General features: G+C 38.9%; 1 protein-coding gene across 2 annotated transcripts in view; it reads left to right on the forward strand.

Moving 5' to 3' along the window:
- The first annotated feature begins 14,922 nt into the window (after positions 1 to 14,922).
- LOC123524762 (uncharacterized) overlaps positions 14,923 to 21,312 on the forward strand; it is a 44,358-nt gene continuing 37,968 nt past the window's right edge. The window contains exon 1 of one of the 2 annotated variants that reach the window (XM_053538497.1): positions 14,923 to 16,513. In XM_053538497.1, coding sequence (XP_053394472.1) covers positions 15,508 to 16,513 — 1,006 coding nt within the window. In that variant the 5' untranslated portion in view covers positions 14,923 to 15,507. The remainder of the gene's footprint in view (positions 16,514 to 21,312) is intronic. The other variant, XM_053538499.1, reaches the window with a different exon arrangement.

Here is a 21,312-nt window from a genome sequence, read left to right on the forward strand (position 1 = left end):
AATACTTTTAAACAGTGTTTATCTATTTATTACTTTGAACTAATCTAACATACTTTCACGTTTAAATGAGTGTCAGTTATGCATTTTGTAATATAACAACATAACCTATTACAGAGTCTGCTATAAAGAATATATGTTGAAAATGTGTTATCCTCCAGTCCTCTGTTAACTGTTATATGAGCCGCGCCATGAGAAAACCAACATAGTGGGTTTGCGACCAGCATGGATCCAGACCAGCCTGCGCATCCGCGCAGTCTGGTCAGGCTCCATGCTGTTCGCTTTTCAAGCCTATTGGAATTGGAGAAACTGTTAGCGAACAGCATGGAGCCTGACCAGACTGCGCGGATGCGCAGGCTGGTCTGGATCCATGCTGGTCGCAAAGCCACTATGTTGGTTTTCTCATGGCACGGCTCATATATGTATCCAGTACCTGTATTTGTACACACAGCAGAATGACTTAAGGTATGTAACATGTTATATTTAAAAACAAGATCAGCTTGCAAGCCTGGTAAGCGATTTACACGTATATAGAAAAAGAATTTCATATTTAAGAACATTGAAACATTGTTTCTTTTCGTAATGTTTCAACAGAACAGGAAAGTTTAGACTGGTGTAGGAAAATGACCAGTTTGTTTAAATTGCAGAAACAAACATGATACGAATTTAATATCATGAAGTGGCTTTTCAATGGTTCCTGTCTGTTATACTGATGTCCTAAACATACATTAAAGATGCAAAATACATAATTATGCATTAGAGTTAATAACTTTGGAATACTTGAGGATAATTTTCATCATGCTCTAATCGCATTAATTACTCTGGCGACAAGTTGGAGTCCCTGCACAGACAGTTAATACGCTTTTCCTGCATAATATAATTTCTGTCACAACTTAAACAATGTGCTGCTGTTACCAGATAAAACTTTTCATATCTTTTTTGTCTACTACCGATATAATTATGTTTATACAAGGCATTTATTCATCTTTCCTGAAAAATCTTATGTTTGTCACACTTTTGAAATTTTGTAACATTTACTGGACAAAACTTTTCATTTTTGTTATTTTCATGTTCTCCCTATAAACTAAGGTGTGACAGAATGGTGTCCTGTATCTTAACTCTGAATAGGAATCCATGGACTTGCAAGTTAGATAGACAGAACGATCCCGGGCTTGCGCAATAATCACGAACTTTGAACTATTAACGACTTGCGAACTAGACATCAATTGGAACAAGGGCATTTAAGTTTGACACCCAGTCGGCCAGATAAATGAATTGCGAGTTTGACAACCAGTTAACAGAGTCAAGGTCTAGCGATCTAGAAATGAAGTTGGAACTATCAACAACTTGTGAGCAAGACACTCAGCTAAATCAATCGACTTACTGAAAGCTTGTTTTCCAGTTACATAAATCAACGACTTACTTGATACCCTGTTGCAACAATCAATGATTTCCAAGCTAGACACCCTTGTTGAACAATCAAAGACTTACACGCTAGACACCTAGTTATATGAATCAACAACTTGCGCGCTAGACATCCTATTGGAACAATCAACGACTTACAAGCTAGACGCCTAGTTATAAGAATCAAGGAATTGCTCGCTAGACACCTTGTCGGAACAATCAACGACCTGTTAGGTAGACATCAAGTCAAAACAATCAACAATTGCAAAGAGGCACCCTGTGAGTACATTCAACGACTTACAAGCTGCTACACAACCAATGGGAAAAAATAACAAATTGCGAGCGAGAATTTCCATGTGAAGTATCTAAGAACATGAAAGCCAGACCCCCAGTTCGAAAATTCAAAGGTTTGCGAGCTGGATACACAACTAGGTCAATCAACCACTAACATAAACGAACAATTAGAACATTGCGAATGTAATTATAAGACTGTCTCGTCTGCGTTTTTTTATGAAATTATATTTTAAGCAACTTGCGGAGAATATTATACGTGCATCTCTGTGATTGTCAATATGCTAAGCAAACAGTTTGAAATTCATACCAATGTGTTTTGGCTCGATCGATTGTGATGAAAGATTAAAGATTATTTGAACCACTCTCAAGTTCGCTTTCAGGAAAAAACCAGACTGGTGTCATATGACATGTAGTTGTGCTTCCTATGAGGATAGAACCAACGACCCACGTGTTGATCGGCCGACCCCTTAACTACTAGACCATCGCTCCTCTGTGAAACAGAAAAAGTAAATACAGAAAAAAATTGTTATAAAGCACATCAGTATGGCCCTATTCTTCAAATGTGCTTTTGATACATTTTCCTATAGAGCAAATTGGATAACATGTATTGAATTTGCATAAATTGCATTACTATAAACAGCAAGTTCTATGCATCATTTGGTGAAAAGGGTGATGAATGAAATTCTGCATTAATAAAACGACAGTACGAAAAAGAATTTACAAAAATGAAAACTAATGTATTAGGATATGACATCAGCAAAATAAATATGAAAAACAATCTCTCACGTCTTTATATTTTCAAATGGAAAAACTATATTCAACTAAGGGAACTCATATTTTGGGTTTGCTTTGCATTGAATTTTTTGCCGGTCAATAGTTAAAACTGTTGCCCGAAGTCCGAAGTTTTGACTATTGTCCGGTAAGCCATTCAATATATAGGTGTTTGATCACATGATAGCAGCAATAAATTTTCGTATTATTGTTCAAGTCTTTGATTTTAGCCCAGCGCAACCTATGGACATGAATCAGGTAATAAATCTTCCTATACATGTGTCAAATTGGTGTAGACACGCTTCAAAGAACTTACAACGACGACTTCAAGGAACTTACAGCGACGAGAAGGAAGCGGTTTAAGCCATCTACCAAATTAGTCCGGAATATATAATAACTAAAAGCGACGAATTTAAAGCAGTTATTTATACAAATTTTAACAATAGACAAAGCGAAAGTTATATTTTATATGTTGAAGTCAATGTGATAAAGCTTAACTTGTCAAGGCAAATTAATTTTATGACAGAGATGCCTCTTGTGAGTTGTCAGAAGAAAGAAGGTTTGATTTATATGTCTGAAACTTTTCATGACACTTCTAGGTTTTACGAAACCCATGGCTATGTTTACTGTGTTCACAACGTTGCTCTTCTATACAGTGACGCTAAGGGGACATATCAGTCACTGATTTATTTAAATTACCCCTAGCAGGTGCAAAATCAGAATGTTACTGAAATCAGAGTTTGCATGTTCTGTGATGTAAGCACATGTTTTCGAAATAAAACATTGTCATACGAAAGCATATCATTATGCAGCACTATCAAAATCTAAGAATGGTTATTCATTACTTAACAATTAAGTAGAAAAAAAGAAAGTACATCATACCATTAATACTTTGCACACACGTAATACAGTTAAACAATCATTTTACTAGTTAAGGGACACTGCAAGGCAGCGAGCTAAAGGCCTATAATGCAAGGTAAAACAGAACAAAACAATTTCACGAAATTGTTGCCTGAGTGTGTTAAGAAATACCATAATTATTTATGAAAAAAAAAAAATTGACCCAAAGAAATTTTTACGTAGAAGTAAGGTAAGATTCATTTAAAATACCTGACATAACTAGTTCATTTTCTTCCTTATTTTTCAATGCTAAAGATAAAATGCTCTTTTATCTGACAAGAGAATACCATTTGACCTAAATAAATCCAGCACATGTCCAGTAATTTTACAAACCGCTCACGATTAACTATTTTCTTTGCACCTTTAAATCTACATTATATAGATACTTCAAAGTTTAGTCTAGGCAATATGACTAACCAAATTAAAGAAGTTAATGGACCAGCTAAGTTGCTTATTTGAGTCAGATCGTTTCTTACTTGTTAAAAACCCTCTAGATACATTACCTAACGAGATGCCGCCGACTTGGATGATTGGAAACTTTCTTCAGCTTTGTTAAAATCATAAGATGCCAATTGAGAAAGGTCGATTCTTTAACCTTTAGTCTGCTGTCGGCAAATGATCCTGCCTTTGTGACCAGTGCAGACCAAGATCAGCCTGCACATCCGTGCAGTCTGATCATGGTCTGCACTGTTCACTATTCAGTCAGTTCATTTTCAGTGAACACCCCTTCAAATAATAAATGGCACTGCCCAAATTGTATGATTTACCAGTCCATTATAGAAATTTAGCAGGCGAAAGGTTAATATAGATAGAAACTTACGAGTATGTACTTTTTGTGATGCAAACCAATATGGAAATAAATTTCACTATCTCTTGTATAGTACACATTTTGTAAACAGTAGACGTAAATTTATTAAACCATATTATTATAGGTATCCTAATACATTAAATTTCTTTGGGAAGTTGGTATTAACCAGGTTGCCCCAGATCTGATCTGAAGTATTATCCGTCCTCTTAAACATTTTTAATGCACTTGTGTGCACTTCTTTTATTTTTAGTTTTCATAGTCTATGTGAACTTTCTTAGAACTATTTTTTAGACATAAACCAGTCAGGATAAATGCCAGCTTCGCAAATTTATCTTGTGTCTTTAACAAATACGTATCACTTGTAGAGTACGGTTTTTATAAATGCTTTTTAATATTTAATAGATAATTTTAATACTTATCTATAAAAGTCATTTATAAGTCTGAAAAGACTGATTGAGTACAAAGGTTTTATTTGTCTTTGTATATGAATACATTGTATATATGTATGTATGCAGATTTGACTATAATAATAAATGATAAATTGAAATTTGAAGAACTTATGAACAGTAGAAACAAAACACTTTTAAAAAATCTTGCATTGCTTTGTAAAGAAATAATTACAACCTGCAAATAATTTTGATAATGTTCTTTCATTAGTTTTCTTCTTTAGAAATTTGTTAATGATGCATAAATGTGTTTATCAGTGGTCAAGTTGTGGCTGTTTAGAGGCTAGTCATTCTCCCAAGGATTTCGGACCTTTGCTAATTGCCTTGGTCCGGAATCCTTGAATGTGAGAGAAATTATAATTATTATGTGTGCAATGTAATTGTTACTCATTCCGCTGTTACTTTGTATAATTTTCTGTGTTCCGGTTGTTACATGTTCACATTTTATATTATTTTGTATTTTATGTCACATGAACCATGACAGCATTAAATAAATCTAAAATGTAAGATTATGATAACTGGTTTGTAAGTTCAGTTCTGTTTTTAAATAATATGTTATATTTCAAACATTGAAACAGAAACTTTCTTACCAGAATCATAAACATTTTTGATTGGCTCGTCAATGAAGAAGTTTAAGCTGGCACAAGAAAACCACTTACAAACATGGTCTGTACTTGACAGGTATGGCTTAGACTAATCACTATACATAGGGTTCAGTCTTACGGTAATTGACCAAGTTGAACGCAGCCAAATAGTACAGCAGATACACACCAGAGACCTTGCACAGAGTACAGCAGATACACGCCAGAGACCTTGCACAGAGTACAGCAGATACACGCCAGAGACCTTGCACAGAGTACAGCAGATACACGCAAGAGACCTTGCACAGGGTACAGCAGATACACGCCAGAGACCTTGCACAGGGTACAGCAGATACACGCCAGAGACCTTGCACAGAGTACAGCAGATACACGCCAGAGACCTTGCACAGGGTACAGCAGATACACGCCAGAGACCTTGCACAGAGTACAGCAGATACACGCAAGAGACCTTGCACAGGGTACAGCAGATACACACCAGAGACCTTGCACAGAGTACAGCAGATACACGCCAGAGACCTTGCACAGAGTACAGCAGATACACGCAAGAGACCTTGCACAGGGTACAGCAGATACACGCCAGAGACCTTGCACAGGGTACAGCAGATACACGCCAGAGACCTTGCACAGAGTACAGCAGATACACGCAAGAGACCTTGCACAGAGTACAGCAGATACACGCAAGAGACCTTGCACAGAGTACAGCAGTTACACGCCAGAGACCTTGCACAGAGTACAGCAGATACACGCCAGAGACCTTGCACAGAGTACAGCAGATACACGCAAGAGACCTTGCACAGAGTACAGCAGATACACGCCAGAGACCTTGCACAGAGTACAGCAGATACACGCCAGAGACCTTGCGCAGAGTACAGCAGATACACGCAAGAGACCTTGCACAGAGTACAGCAGATACACGCAAGAGACCTTGCAGAGAGTACAGCAGATACACGCAAGAGACCTTGCAGAGAGTACAGCAGATACACGCAAGAGACCTTGCACAGAGTACAGCAGATACACGCAAGAGACCTTGCACAGAGTACAGCAGATACACGCAAGAGACCTTGCAGAGAGTACAGCAGATACACGCAAGAGACCTTGCACAGAGTACAGCAGATACACGCAAGAGACCTTGCACAGAGTGCAGCAGATACACGCCAGAGACGTTGCACAGAGTGCAGCAGATACACGCCAGAGACGTTGCACAGAGTACAGCAGATACACGCAAGAGACGTTGCACAGAGTACAGCAGATACACGCCAGAGACGTTGCACAGAGTACAGCAGATACACGCCAGAGACCTTGCACAGAGTACAGCAGATACACGCCAGAGACCTTGCACAGAGTGCAGCAGATACACGCCAGAGACCTTGCACAGAGTGCAGCAGATACACGCCAGAGACCTTGCACAGAGTGCAGCAGATACACGCGAGAGACCTTGTACAGAGTACAGCAGATACACGCAAGAGACCTTGCACAGGGTACAGCAGATACACGCCAGAGACCTTGCACAGAGTGCAGCAGATACACGCCAGAGACCTTGCACAGAGTGCAGCAGATACACGCGAGAGACCTTGCACAGAGTACAGCAGTTACACGCCAGAGACCTTGCACAGGGTACAGCAGATACACACCAGAGACCTTGCACAGAGTACAGCAGATACACGCCAGAGACCTTGCACAGAGTACAGCAGATACACGCCAGAGACCTTGCACAGAGTACAGCAGTTACACGCCAGAGACCTTGCACAGAGTACAGCAGATACACGCCAGAGACCTTGCACAGAGTACAGCAGATACACGCAAGAGACCTTGCAGAGAGTACAGCAGATACACGACCTTGCACAGAGTACAGCAGATACACGCCAGAGACCTTGCACAGAGTACAGCAGATACACGCCAGAGACCTTGCACAGAGTACAGCAGATACACGCAAGAGACCTTGCACAGAGTACAGCAGATACACGCCAGAGACCTTGCGCAGAGTACAGCAGATACACGCAAGAGACCTTGCACAGAGTACAGCAGATACACGCAAGAGACCTTGCACAGAGTACAGCAGATACACGCAAGAGACCTTGCACAGAGTACAGCAGATACACGCAAGAGACCTTGCGCAGAGTACAGCAGATACACGCAAGAGACCTTGCACAGAGTACAGCAGATACACGCCAGAGACCTTGCACAGAGTACAGCAGATACACGCAAGAGACCTTGCACAGAGTACAGCAAATACACGCAAGAGACCTTGCACAGAGTACAGCAGATACACGCCAGAGACCTTGCGCAGAGTACAGCAGATACACGCCCTTGCACAGAGTGCAGCAGATACACGCCAGAGACCTTGCACAGAGTACAGCGGATACACGCAAGAGACCTTGCAGAGAGTACAGCAGATACACGCAAGAGACCTTGCACAGAGTACAGCAGATACACGCCAGAGACCTTGCACAGAGTATAGCAGATACACGCAAGAGACCTTGCACAGAGTACAGCAGATACACGCCAGAGACCTTGCGCAGAGTACAGCAGATACACGCCCTTGCACAGAGTGCAGCAGATACACGCCAGAGACCTTGCACAGAGTACAGCAGTTACACACCAGAGACCTTGCACAGAGTACAGCAGATACACGACCTTGCACAGAGTGCAGCAGATACACGCCCTTGCACAGAGTACAGCAGATACACGCCAGAGACCTTGCACAAAGTGCAGCAGATACACGCCAGAGACCTTGCACAGAGTACAGCAGTTACACACCAGAGACCTTGCACAGAGTACAGCAGATACACGACCTTGCACAGAGTGCAGCAGATACACGACCTTGCACAGAGTACAGCAGATACACGCCAGAGACCTTGCACAGAGTACAGCAGATACACGCGAGAGACCTTGCACAGAGTACAGCAGATACACACCAGAGACCTTGCACAGAGTACAGCAGATACACGCCAGAGACCTTGCACAGAGTACAGCAGATACACGCAAGAGACCTTGCGCAGAGTACAGCAGATACACGCCAGAGACCTTGCACAGAGTACAGCAGATACACGACCTTGCACAGAGTGCAGCAGATACACGCCAGAGACCTTGCACAGAGTACAGCAGATACACGCCAGAGACCTTGCGCAGAGTACAGCAGATACACGACCTTGCACAGAGTGCAGCAGATACACGCCAGAGACCTTGCACAGAGTACAGCAGTTACACACCAGAGACCTTGCAAAGAGTGCAGCAGATACACACCAGAGACCTTGCACAGAGTGCAGCAGATACACGCCAGAGACCTTGCACAGAGTGCAGCAGATACACGCCAGAGACCTTGCACAGAGTGCAGCAGATACACACCAGAGACCTTGCACAGAGTGCAGCAGATACACGCGAGAGACCTTGCACAGAGTACAGCAGATACACGCGAGAGACCTTGCACAGAGTGCAGCAGATACACGCGAGAGACCTTGCACAGAGTACAGCAGATACACGCCAGAGACCTTGCACAGAGTACAGCAGATACACGCCAGAGACCTTGCACAGAGTACAGCAGATACACGCAAGAGACCTTGCGCAGAGTACAGCAGATACATTCCAGAGACCTTGCACAGAGTACAGCAGATACACGCCAGAGACCTTGCACAGAGTACAGCAGATACACGCCAGAGACCTTGCACAGAGTACAGCAGATACACACCAGAGACCTTGCACAGAGTACAGCAGATACACGCCAGAGACCTTGCACAGAGTACAGCAGATACACGCCGGAGACCTTGCACAGAGTACAGCAGATACACGCCAGAGACCTTGCACAGGGTACAGCAGATACACGCCAGAGACCTTGCACAGAGTACAGCAGATACACGCAAGAGACCTTGCACAGAGTACAGCAGATACACGCCAGAGACCTTGCACAGGGTACAGCAGATACACGCCAGAGACCTTGCACAGAGTACAGCAGTTACACGCCAGAGACGTTGCACAGAGTACAGCAGATATACACCAGAGACCTTGCACAGAGTACAGCAGATACACACCAGAGACCTTGCACAGAGTACAGCAGTTACACGCCAGAGACCTTGCACAGGGTACAGCAGATACACGCAAGAGACCTTGCACAGAGTACAGCAGTTACACGCCAGAGACGTTGCACAGAGTACAGCAGATACACGCCAGAGACCTTGCACAGAGTACAGCAGATACACGCCAGAGACCTTGCACAGAGTACAGCAGTTACACGCCAGAGACCTTGCACAGAGTACAGCAGTTACACGCCAGAGACCTTGCACAGAGTACAGCAGTTACAAGACAGAGACCTTGCACAGAGTACAGCAGATACACGCCAGAGCCCTTGCACAGAGTACAGCAGTTACACGCCAGAGACCTTGCACAGAGTACAGCAGTTACACGCCAGAGACCTTGCACAGAGTACAGCAGTTACACGCCAGAGACCTTGCACAGAGCACAGCAGTTACACGCCAGAGACCTTGCACAGAGTACAGCAGATACACGCAAGAGACCTTGCACAGAGTACAGCAGATACACACCAGAGACCTTGCAAAGAATACAGCAGATACACGCCAGAGACGTTGCACAGAGTACAGCAGATACACACCAGAGACCTTGCACAGAGTACAGCAGATATACACACCAGAGACCTTGCACAGAGTGCAGCAGATACACGCCAGAGACCTTGCACAGAGTACAGCAGATACACGCCAGAGACGTTGCACAGATTACAGCAGATACACGCAAGAGACCTTGCACCGAGTTCAGCAGATACACGCCAGAGACCTTGCACAGAGTACAGCAGATACACGCCAGAGACCTTGCACAGAGTACAGCAGATACACGCCAGAGACCTTGCACAGAGTACAGCAGATACACGCCAGAGACCTTGCACAGAGTACAGCAGATACACGCCCTTGCACAGGGTACAGCAGATACACGCCCTTGCACAGGGTACAGCAGATACACGCCAGAGACCTTGCACAGAGTACAGCAGATACACGACCTTGCACAGAGTGCAGCAGATACACACCCTTGCACAGAGTGCAGCAGATACACGCCAGAGACCTTGCACAGAGTGCAGCAGATACACGCCCTTGCACAAAGTACAGCAGATACACGTCAGAGACCTTGCACAGAGTACAGCAGATACACGCCAGAGACCTTGCACAGAGTACAGCAGATACACGCCAGAGACCTTGCACAGAGTACAGCAGATACACGCCAGAGACCTTGCACAGAGTACAGCAGATACACGCCAGAGACCTTGCACAGAGTACAGCAGATACACGTCAGAGACCTTGCACAGAGTACAGCAGATACACGCCAGAGACCTTGCACAGAGTACAGCAGATACACGCCAGAGACCTTGCACAGAGTACAGCAGATACACGCCAGAGACCTTGCACAGAGTACAGCAGATACACGACCTTGCACAGAGTACAGCAGATACACGCCAGAGACCTTGCACAGAGTACAATTTAGGCCAACGTCCGTTTGCATAGAAGAGTAGATATAGCATACTTGCTCGAACTCCGACAATCACATACAGGAACAAAGTGCTACACTTAATCGTGGAAAACCAGTTCCGTATTTAAGCCACGATAATAGATTATCATTAAGACACTCAACTTAAGACTTACTTCACTGAATGAGGGACTGTGTTGTGTTATTATCCAGAGGAAGATACTCCAGATGAGACATCAATGTTTCTTTTTTCATATGGTATTTTTACACTCCTCTGATCAAAGAGCCCATTTTATTGTCAACTACAAATTGGTATGTTTACAAACATGCAGACATAATTATAAAGAAATTGGTTAGGAAATGAGTTTGCCATATGGTGCACTTACATTTTATAATTTTAGAGTTCGTTTTACTGGTAGTGATTACATGACTAAATAACTTTTCAACAACGGCCGTTACAATACTAGTATATCTCATTGAATAACATGGACTGAAAACATAATTCTCTTTAAAAACAGAAATCTGAAACAATTTTATGAATGCAAAGAGGTTTCTGGGATTCAAACTGTCGGTCCCTGATATACAACGGTTTTACTTCACGGACAGCCCACAGACCAATTACGGCGTAAAATGGATCCTAAACACAGTTTAATTCATTCAGTTGTATGCGATTAGTTTCTTTCTCACTGAATTTCTAATTACAGAAGGTCACGATTCAGATATTAATGCTCGATAATACTATATAATCACAGTAAAATTGTCTAATTTGAAAGTTGTAGAATTTAATGACTGTCATTAATTTAACATAGTTTTTGTCAGACCAAGGTTATACCCAAACAACCAAAACCTTGACTGTAGTAAAATGGTTGGTGTAATCAATAACACATTACTTTTCATGTCTTATTCATTTCATTTTATTTTTTATTGTTTCTTTGCTACTTATTAATTCTTGACTAAATTGCTCATAACATAACGAAAAATAAGCTACTTACATAAACAGACTTTGTTAATCATTGTCAATAGTGTTTAAAGTTAACCAAAGTCGGGTAAACAATTGTTTTACTATAATAATGAACCAGTACGAATTTCAGGTAGCTTATGAGGAACTAAATTATTGGGAAACACAATATCTACTTTATTTTCTTCAAACGAAAAAGTGCTATGTTGCACAATATAGTTATATTGAAAGTTATTAAAAAATGTACAAGTTTGTTCACATATATGTTGAACAAACTGACCTAAAATTACCACAATTTAAATGTACCTAATTATGTGAAACAATTAAATTGGTCGGGTGCACCCTTTAGAAATAAACTTACCTTAAATTCAAGTGTTCCACGTGAAATTCTAACATATTTTTGCTTTAAAAGCTTTAGTATTTTCAATGATTTTTTTAACATTTGCTTTTTTAGTTTCAGCAAATCTGGAGTATCATTTTCAGTTCGACTTTTCGAGGAAAAAGTAGAGCTATTGCACTCGCCCCAGCGGATTAGGTTTTTAATAAAGTCAAATATCTCTGTTACTATCAAAGCTAATGACTTGAAATCTGAAATGGTTATTTACTGTCATAGTCTACACCAGGAGAAACAATCCCCGTAACTTTGATTGAATTTTGATAGAGTTATGCCCTTTTTTAACTGAGAAATTTTTAAAGTTTTTGATAAAGCCAAATATCTCCGTTACTATCAAAGCTTTTGAGTTGAAACTTAAAATAGTTATTAACTATCAAAGTCTACACCGGGGGAAACAGTCCCCATAACTAACTCTGATTTGAATTTGGACAGAGTTATGCCCCTTTCAACTTCGATTTTTTTGTTAAATTTTTTGATAAAGTCAAAATACCTCTGTTACTATCAACGCTTTTGAGTTGAAACTTAAAATAGTTATTTACTATCAAAGTCTACCTCAGGATAAACAATCCCCACAACTCTGATTGAATTTTAAAAGAGTTATGCCCCTTTTTAACTTAGAATATTTGGTTAAAGTTATATTAAGTCTTTACTGGCAATGCTCTAATTCAGAGTCAAGTAATGAGAAAAGTCGAGCGAGCTCTTGTTCTAACTGAAATCAATTTGTTAGCAATGTGAAGGGAAAGGCTGACAAGGAAGCTTAGATTGGCGGAAGGACAAGAGTATCAATAGAAAAGCCAAAGTGCAGAATGACCCCCAGAAATGCCATCCATCTCAGCAGGAGCAAATCTCCCAGTTCACTGCCACAACTACGGCCCAGCAATTTGCTTCGGCGAATTGTCAGGAGGACAACACTGGCAGTTTTGGTCATAAAGACGTGAACTTCTTACTGGACCATGGTAGCGGGTAAAATGAGACATTGGAGCCGCGCCATGAGAAAACCAACATACTGCATTTGCGACCAGTATGGATCCATACCAGCCTGCGCATCCGCGCGGTCTGGTCAGGATCCATGCTGTTCGCTAACAATTTCTCTAATTACAATAGGCTTTGAAAGCGGACAGCATGGATCCTGACCAGACTGCGCGGATGCAAACGCACTATGTTGGTTTTCTCATGGCGCGGCTCATTTTGCTTTCGTTTTACTGGTAGTGACTACATAATTGAAGAACTTTTGAACAAGAGCGTTAAAATAAGACATACAAATATCAAATAACATGAGCCGCGCCATGAGAAAACCAACATAGTGCGTTTGCGACCAGCATGGATCCAGATCAGCCTGCGCATCCGCGCAGTCTGGTCAGGATCCATACTGTTCGCTTTCAAAGCCTATTGTAATTAGAGAAACCGTTAGCGAACAGCATGGATCCTGACCAGACTGCGCGAATGCGCATGCTGATCTGGATCCATGCTGGTCGCCCACGCACTATGTTGGATTTCTCATGGTGCAGCTCACATGGACTGAAAATTCAAATTTCTCTTGAAAACCGAGAATCTGAAACATGTTGATGAAAGGAAAGAGGTATTATGGTTCGAACTGCCGACCCCTGATAAAAATCAATCAGTCCTACCAGTCGTATTTTGAACATAATAATGGCACTTACTTAAATTTTCAGATACTGTATTTGCTGTAATCTTACCGAATGTTCTGTTCATACGTCTGTCCGTTCGTCCGTAAGTAAGTTAATCTCAGTCAGCCACAAGTGATATACCCTCACATTTGGTCGTATTTTCGTGTTTTCGTGTCGGCAATGCGATAAAAAGAAAAATGTAAGCTCGACAAATAAGTTGTTCGTCATGTTTTCGTGTCGGCCGCACGAAGTCAGGACAAATCAAGAGCGCCAACACGACACATTCATATACACCAATACGAAAACTCGACAGAATGTCATGTTTTCGGGTAAAATGAGTCGATGTTTCGTGTTTTCGCCTCGCCAACATGCCTACACGGCATGATGTCAGGGATAATCCACCAGTTAAACGCACAAGGCAGTAGTTTGTAGACTGAGTCACGTTTTGTTCATATTATTGCACAAAACATTTAGTCTTTAATATAGGTTTGAAAACTATCGAAACGTTGGATTCTACAAAAAAATAAATTATTTCCTCGTAGAATAACACCAGGAGCATACAGAAGGGTGGTTTTAAGTGTATCTGTTCTATGGTTTGTATACCTTCGACAAAAAGCAACAACAAAATAGTAATACTAATTTTAGGATGTGTTATCAATTCACTGTCTAGGCGTTAGTTTCGCACAGCACGTATACGTTTACTTTATTTTGCACAAATCGACCTGTGTACATCTTTGGGTGCATATATTTTTTCGCAAAACAATTAAGTTCAGCAAACAATAAAAATTCTGAGAATCAAAGTTAGAATGAAATTAAGATTTGAAAATAGATATTGTCAGTCTCATTAATGAGTCTGTTAAGCAAACGTCATTCTTAAGGCTAATGAAATAATGGTACTTTTTAACATCATTTTTAAAAGGAGTTTACATAACGCCCACGATTTCCTTAGTGAATCTTCTGCCTGCGTAGACAAAAGTCAGCCAATCAATATAACGAGCATGTAATGCTAAAAATAAATCAGCCCGAAATAAATGTTCTATTTATTGTCTTCGATTTTTTTTTGTTTTACTACGTTAACGTAAGGAGGTCGCGTTATATTAACGTAACGTGTTCAGCCATTCTAATTACTCTTAACGCGGTTGTCATAAACTTTGCTCGAGGCAAAACTAGATTTGTATAACAAAACAAACGCTGTCTTATTCGTTGATATAGAAATATATATATTTGCTACAGTTCTACTGACGTTAGATAGCTTTTAAAATTAAGTATAGCTACATTTTACGTCTCTTTCAGTCATTTACGTAACGTGTGGTGAATTAGCGTTGTTATATTTGTGGAAATTAAAGTAACTTTGAAAGTGAACGCTTAAATTGATGAGCTATAAGCAAACATAAACGATGCGAAAAAGGAATTTCTTATTTGTTTGTGACCTACATAGACGATAATGTACATGAATTTGACTTACGACGAGTACCAAAACACATGTTGCGTATTCAAATTACACAAGAGATAGGATATTGGATTATTAAATGAATTTTTCTAGCGGAAGGAATAAAATATATTGCAAACTGAGTTACGGAAACCCCTTAAACAAACACTTAAGTTCTCATGAGGAAAATATAAAAAAAATCATATAAGTTTGAATGGGATAGTACTCAGTCTATTAAACGCGGTTTTGTTTTTATATTTTTTCTTAATGAGACACTTGGGCGATTCGAATAGCAGTTATTATTGTAAAGTATCGTAAAATATGCCCTGTCAGTAGGTAGGGTTTTTGTACATGCTTTATGTTTAATACTGCGTGTTGAAGTCTGTTGAAAAATCGTTTTAGTAAGAATAAAAATGGCGAAGTTTGTAACAGTGTACAAAATATTACTTTTATTTTTCGTTTTGCAATTTTTTTTCAAATACAGTAAGGCTAAGCGCTTGCGGCGAGTGCGAAGGGGTTGGCTTTCAAGCGGAAAACCAACTGGAGTAAAATGTGCTTTAAACCCGTGCTCCGTACCGGGTTTCTGCGGTACTGGACGTACTTGTGAAATGGACGAAAACTGTAGACATCATTGTGAATGTGACCAAGGTTCGACTCACGAGCTATGTGCGGAAGATGCGTTGGCACAGACAGCTACACCTAAACCTATGAAATGCACATTTAATCCATGTTCAAGTTCGGCTTTTGCATGTGACGGCGGCAGAAAGTGCGTACTCGACGACTTTTGTATGCCCGAATGTGCTTGCATGGATGGTTCTAAACACCCCTCTTGTCTCGATCGAACTGAAACACCAACTAAACGCACAGTTGAGGAAACGACAGGTGTGGACAAATGTAAAACTGGCGAAATTCCATGCATTCATGGTCATTGTGCACGTGATGGCGATCAATACATGTGTGAATGTGATAAAGGCTGGGGTGGTGACACGTGCAATGAGAGCAAATGCACGATGCAATGCCCCAAGGGATTTTACTGTCATTTTGTCACTTCGTCGGTGCAGATATGTTTGGAAAGTATTCCCGAGGAAACGACAGTGTCAACAATGTTACCGACGCCGACGACGAAAACAAGCCTCATTGCCAATGTGTGCAATGAGAGCTATACAGCACGTGACAGTGAAGAGCAAAAATGCCCGTCGGGAACCGCATGCAAGTATGGTGTCTGTATTAATAACGGTGATGAAGAGAGATGTAAGTGTGATGCTGGTTCGTCGGGAACACTGTGTGAATATAAATGCTGTCGGGAGTGTGGAGAGTTTGGTACCTGTGTTTTTGACGAAGAACTTGGTGAAACTTGTAGCTGCAATGTAAATTACACGGGAGTAAATTGCACAGACCTGAAGTCGGAATTGACTGAAGGTAAGTCGTGTTATCATGATAGTTAAATGATTCAGTTTTTTAATATATATATATTTAAAAACAACAAAAGGTAACACAACTATAATCAAAAACAAAACAGAGAGCAGTATTATTATCATACATTCTCACGAACTGTATTTGTAAACAAGTAACTCTCATGTAAACAGAAATTGATAATGAGGGAAATTTAAATATCATAAAATGTATGTAGCAGTATGTTTTTGTCGTCAAATCAGATAGTATAAAAACGAATTAGCTTGATTTTTGTTTCGAACAAAATAAAAAGCCTTGACATAAGTATGATATTTCGTTCAGAAAAATATAAATATTCTGAAATAAATGTGTAGATCAGTACGAAATTTTTAATTCACACATAAAAAACCAAGGAAATGTTTTAGTTATTGCTTTTGTGATTTAAGATTAATACACTTTAGGGGGAAATATCAAAGACTAAAAGATAACATAATCAATAATAAAAAAAAGAACGTGGTATATGTTGTACAGCAGGTACCATTAATGTACCATTAATGAAAGTGTCTTTTGGGTCTTAGGCTTTTGGGTCTGCTAGAGATAAAGTAAAGATGATTCATTGACAGGTTCTTGTTAATGTTTAAGTTGAACGTAGCAAGAATTGTGTGTTATAGATACTTTTATTTCCTCCAAAATTTGACGAATTGATAGATAAAGCAATACCGATATATGTATGTAAGATGCAAGATAAACAATTATAAAGCTTAAAACGTACGTATTATTAGTTGTATTATAAGTTGCTTATCTGCATACAAATATATTAGAACTTATAATGTTATAACATATAAAAAGTGGTAATTAAATGCATAATAATTAAAGAGAAAATCCTAATGCATGATCTTGATTATGATGTTAAAAAAACCAGACCTTTGACCAATCGAAATAAAACTTATCTGGGGATATTTGTTTAAAATGTGAACTAGTATGAATGCACTTATTACAAACGAACGAAAAATATGGTTTTACAGAATTTTTTAAAAGGAATAAGTCATCATCGTAAAAATCCAATTCCTCCAAATGGCTTTATTTTCAACTTGGTTCCAAAGTACTATCTGGTTAATGTATACACTTACTTTTTTTTTCATTTTGTATCAGTATTTCGCAAATTCTCGCCTTGTAATGAAACTGCTTTGTCCTTTCTTAGAAACAAAAACGTTGCTATAATTCTTTCTTAAATATAACCGATTTAAACAGTTTTGGGTTTTACGTTTCTTTTTTTTTTTTCAACATACATGTATTTCATTATCGTCTTACTAAAAAAGTCTACTTTAAGAATAATGCACGACAAGTCAACAAAAAAAAATCTACTGGAAGCATAGAACTCAACCAAATAAATAGCGATTCTGTTTGATTATGCGGCACTATTCATACATTCTCTACTTTCCCAAGCACCAGCTTAAGGCTCAGATTCAGGTTTAGAAATATTACAATGAGCAGAACCAAATTATATAAAGAATGCAGTATTTTATATGAAAATTTTAGACAGCAAATAAGATATGTTTAATATGCTACTAGATAACTGTTTTTTTTTATTGACATATGTCATAGAAGAGAAGTCCAGAACCCTAGCAAAAAATCATACGTCTGGGTACTTTGAAGTTTTTAATAAGATACTATAGACATAGAATTGTAAAACATTTTGCAATAATGACTGAGCCCTGAAATTGATGCGAATTTTAAAGTTGTTTCTATTACTCCTCCATCTGCCAAGATTGTCATTTGCAATTAAATGTAAGGGAAGCAAATATTGTAAAGAAATTATTACAATTAAATGGCCTTTTTGAAATTTACATGATTCATCTACATTGTATAAAAAAAGAGAGAGTGTAAATCATGGAATAAACTACTTACAAATGTTGAAAAAACAACACCATTTTACCATCATTAACCCGTCCAATGCATGCTTTACCATACCATCCCGTACTTTTACGTACAATTTAAAACATATTCATTCTCAGATATTTGCCCCCGCCCCTTTAAAAACAAATGTCATTTGCCTTTAAAGAAATGAAATAAATATTTTTAGTATTGTTGAAAACAATGATATACATAAGTCTAGTTATGCCAGTTTTAAGTACTAGGACATTATTTCAAATGCACATCGACACGGACATAATTTTGTAACAGTTCTTTGAAAACGGTGAGATTTTAAAAGGCTTTGCTTAGCCCATTTATGTAGTCCTTTTCCAATATTAAAAGCATGTATCAGTAAATTGTTAATCATTTCATAGAATAATATACATGTTTAATATCATGTTCAATTTTCATGCAAAACAACTCTTCCATGATTTTAGAGATGCTCTTAATTATTGAACAAAAACATGGAGCTAACTCTTAAGGACTACATGGTACTGAATATCAGACATAAGAGGAAAATGGTCAAAAGGTTGTGTGCGTGATTTAATTAGGTGTGGTTTCACGAAACTGGAGGATTTTTTTCTGAAACTAATGATAAATCAAGTCGTGATTTTGCATAATATATTGTCATTGAAAGAAATTAGCATATTGTTTGAAAATGATCATAACATTTTGTCCATTCTATTAAAATTACAGCCTAATTATACTGGTGACAAGGCCAATTCGCGGATTTTATAGGTCTTATAAATTGATGAGTCTATGAAATAACCACGTTCTTTAACTGAGCATTGGAACTTGTGTGTTATTGACTCAAACATTATAATTTACTGTCTTCTCTCAGCATCTAATATACACTCAACATTTTTCAAAATTAAAGAAACTCGGAAGTGACACAAATCGCAGCCACGCAAAGTTTATTTTTACCATATTCATATTTATGTATATTAAGGATGGATGGGGCTTTCATATTATAAGTCTTATAAATTGATTGGTCTATGAAATAGCCACGTTTTCTTACAGATCACTGAAATTTGCGTAATCTTGTGTTACAATCGTCTTTCGATATCTAATATACAATTATTATTTTTCAAAATTTAAAGAAATTCACAAGTGACACATGTTTGAATCACAGCTCTGCAAAGTTTCTGTTTTCAATATATAGAAAATTTTTGTATATTACATTGTGTAGACGCTGGATATTATATTTTCACGAGTGACGTGAATAATAATAACGTTTTCTATGCTTAATACTGTAGAAGCTGAAATTTTCGCGAGGGTTTAATTTTCGCTATATTCACGAAGCCCTACATCCCGTGAAAATTAATCCTCGCGTAAATATTAACCATTAGTATAATTCAAATTCAAGAAGGATACCATTTTTACAATTTCGCGAATATCAAACCTCGCGAACATACTCAAAATTTCAAATTCGCGAAATTTTGACCCAGCGAAAAAATGTGCTTTTACAGTATAGGAATTAATTCCACTCTGACAGGCAAAAAGACAGTTCTATGCAGTTGCAATCTACAAAAAAATCCGTTCTTTATGATACAGTAGCACAGAGGCTTCGTAGAAGTTCGCATGACACACAACCACAGTCTTAGCAACCAACCTTTCTCTGTTTTCAAAATGAACAATTGTATTATAATTTATGGCAAAAATTGTCCTTTATGCGAAGAAACATGCAGACAACAAGAATACGCCTCGATGATAAATCTGAGTTTATCAGATAAATTTTGTCATTGAAACTAAAAGCTCTTTTAGACACAAACTAATTAATGACAACCCTGAAAGACCCTGTAAATCAAATAGACACACTAAACGTCAGTGCATATAATGTTTTTGCTCATTTCATTTTGTAAAATGACAGTATTGTGAGTCATAATTTTTTTTAACTAGATTTGAGTGATCCTGCTAATTTTAATGGAAACGCACCGGACAATAAAACGTTAAGCACCCAAAACGGGTTTGGAATAAATGAGAACGTAATATTCAACGTGTGCAAATATTTTAGTATGCACAGACACTATAATTATGCATACTACCAGGATTTTTTGAAACTTTGAAAATATTTAAAAAAAAACCAAAAAAACTCAAAGTAATGTATCACAAAAGTTGTCGTGTAAGCACTGTTTTATCGCATGACAAACGCCGTACAAATATTTCCAAATTGCTAAATAAATATTTCATTCCAGTACTTTGTTACAAAGTTCAGCTCGGGGTGGATTAATCATTTAATATAAAACGACGTTCGATCTTCTCAGACAGTAGCGAATCTAGATAATGAATTTAGATATAGGGCCAGTGCATGAAGTTGTACAAACATGGTAGATGATAGTTTAAATATAAATTGAAACGAAGATTATGAGTTTCATCATCACACAGTTTATTCTGCCGAACTCCATCTTATATATAGAAGAGGTTAAATCCGCGTTATTGGCAAAGAATAATGGTTATACATTAACCCTTAGCCTGCCTTTGCGACCGGTGCAGACCAAGATCAGCCTGCACATCGGTGCAGTCTGATCATGGTCTACACTGTTCGCTATTCAGTCAGTAAATTTTCAGTGAAAACCCCTTTGAGTACCAGTCCATTATAGAAATATAGCAGGTTAAGGGTTAATTGTAGTTGAATGCTATACTTGTTAGCTTCATAGCATTAGTTGTACACTAGTCATGATGGCGTTGTAGTCAAAGACCTCATCGCCTCTGTAGGGTTTCACATAGGTTGTGGACAAGCCCGCGACAATAGTCACCCTAGCGATAGAACACGTTTCATTGCGCAAGATATGTATACATCAATATCTTGACACCGACCGAAGTAACAAAATGAACTGTTAAAATACGTTCTATTCCATGATTCTTAACAGTCATAATTATCTACCCTTGCAACCGTTTCGCTGTTAGTTAAT

The sequence above is a fragment of the Mercenaria mercenaria genome, chromosome 3 (assembly GCF_021730395.1).
Source record: "Mercenaria mercenaria strain notata chromosome 3, MADL_Memer_1, whole genome shotgun sequence".
Classification (NCBI taxonomy): domain Eukaryota; kingdom Metazoa; phylum Mollusca; class Bivalvia; order Venerida; family Veneridae; genus Mercenaria; species Mercenaria mercenaria.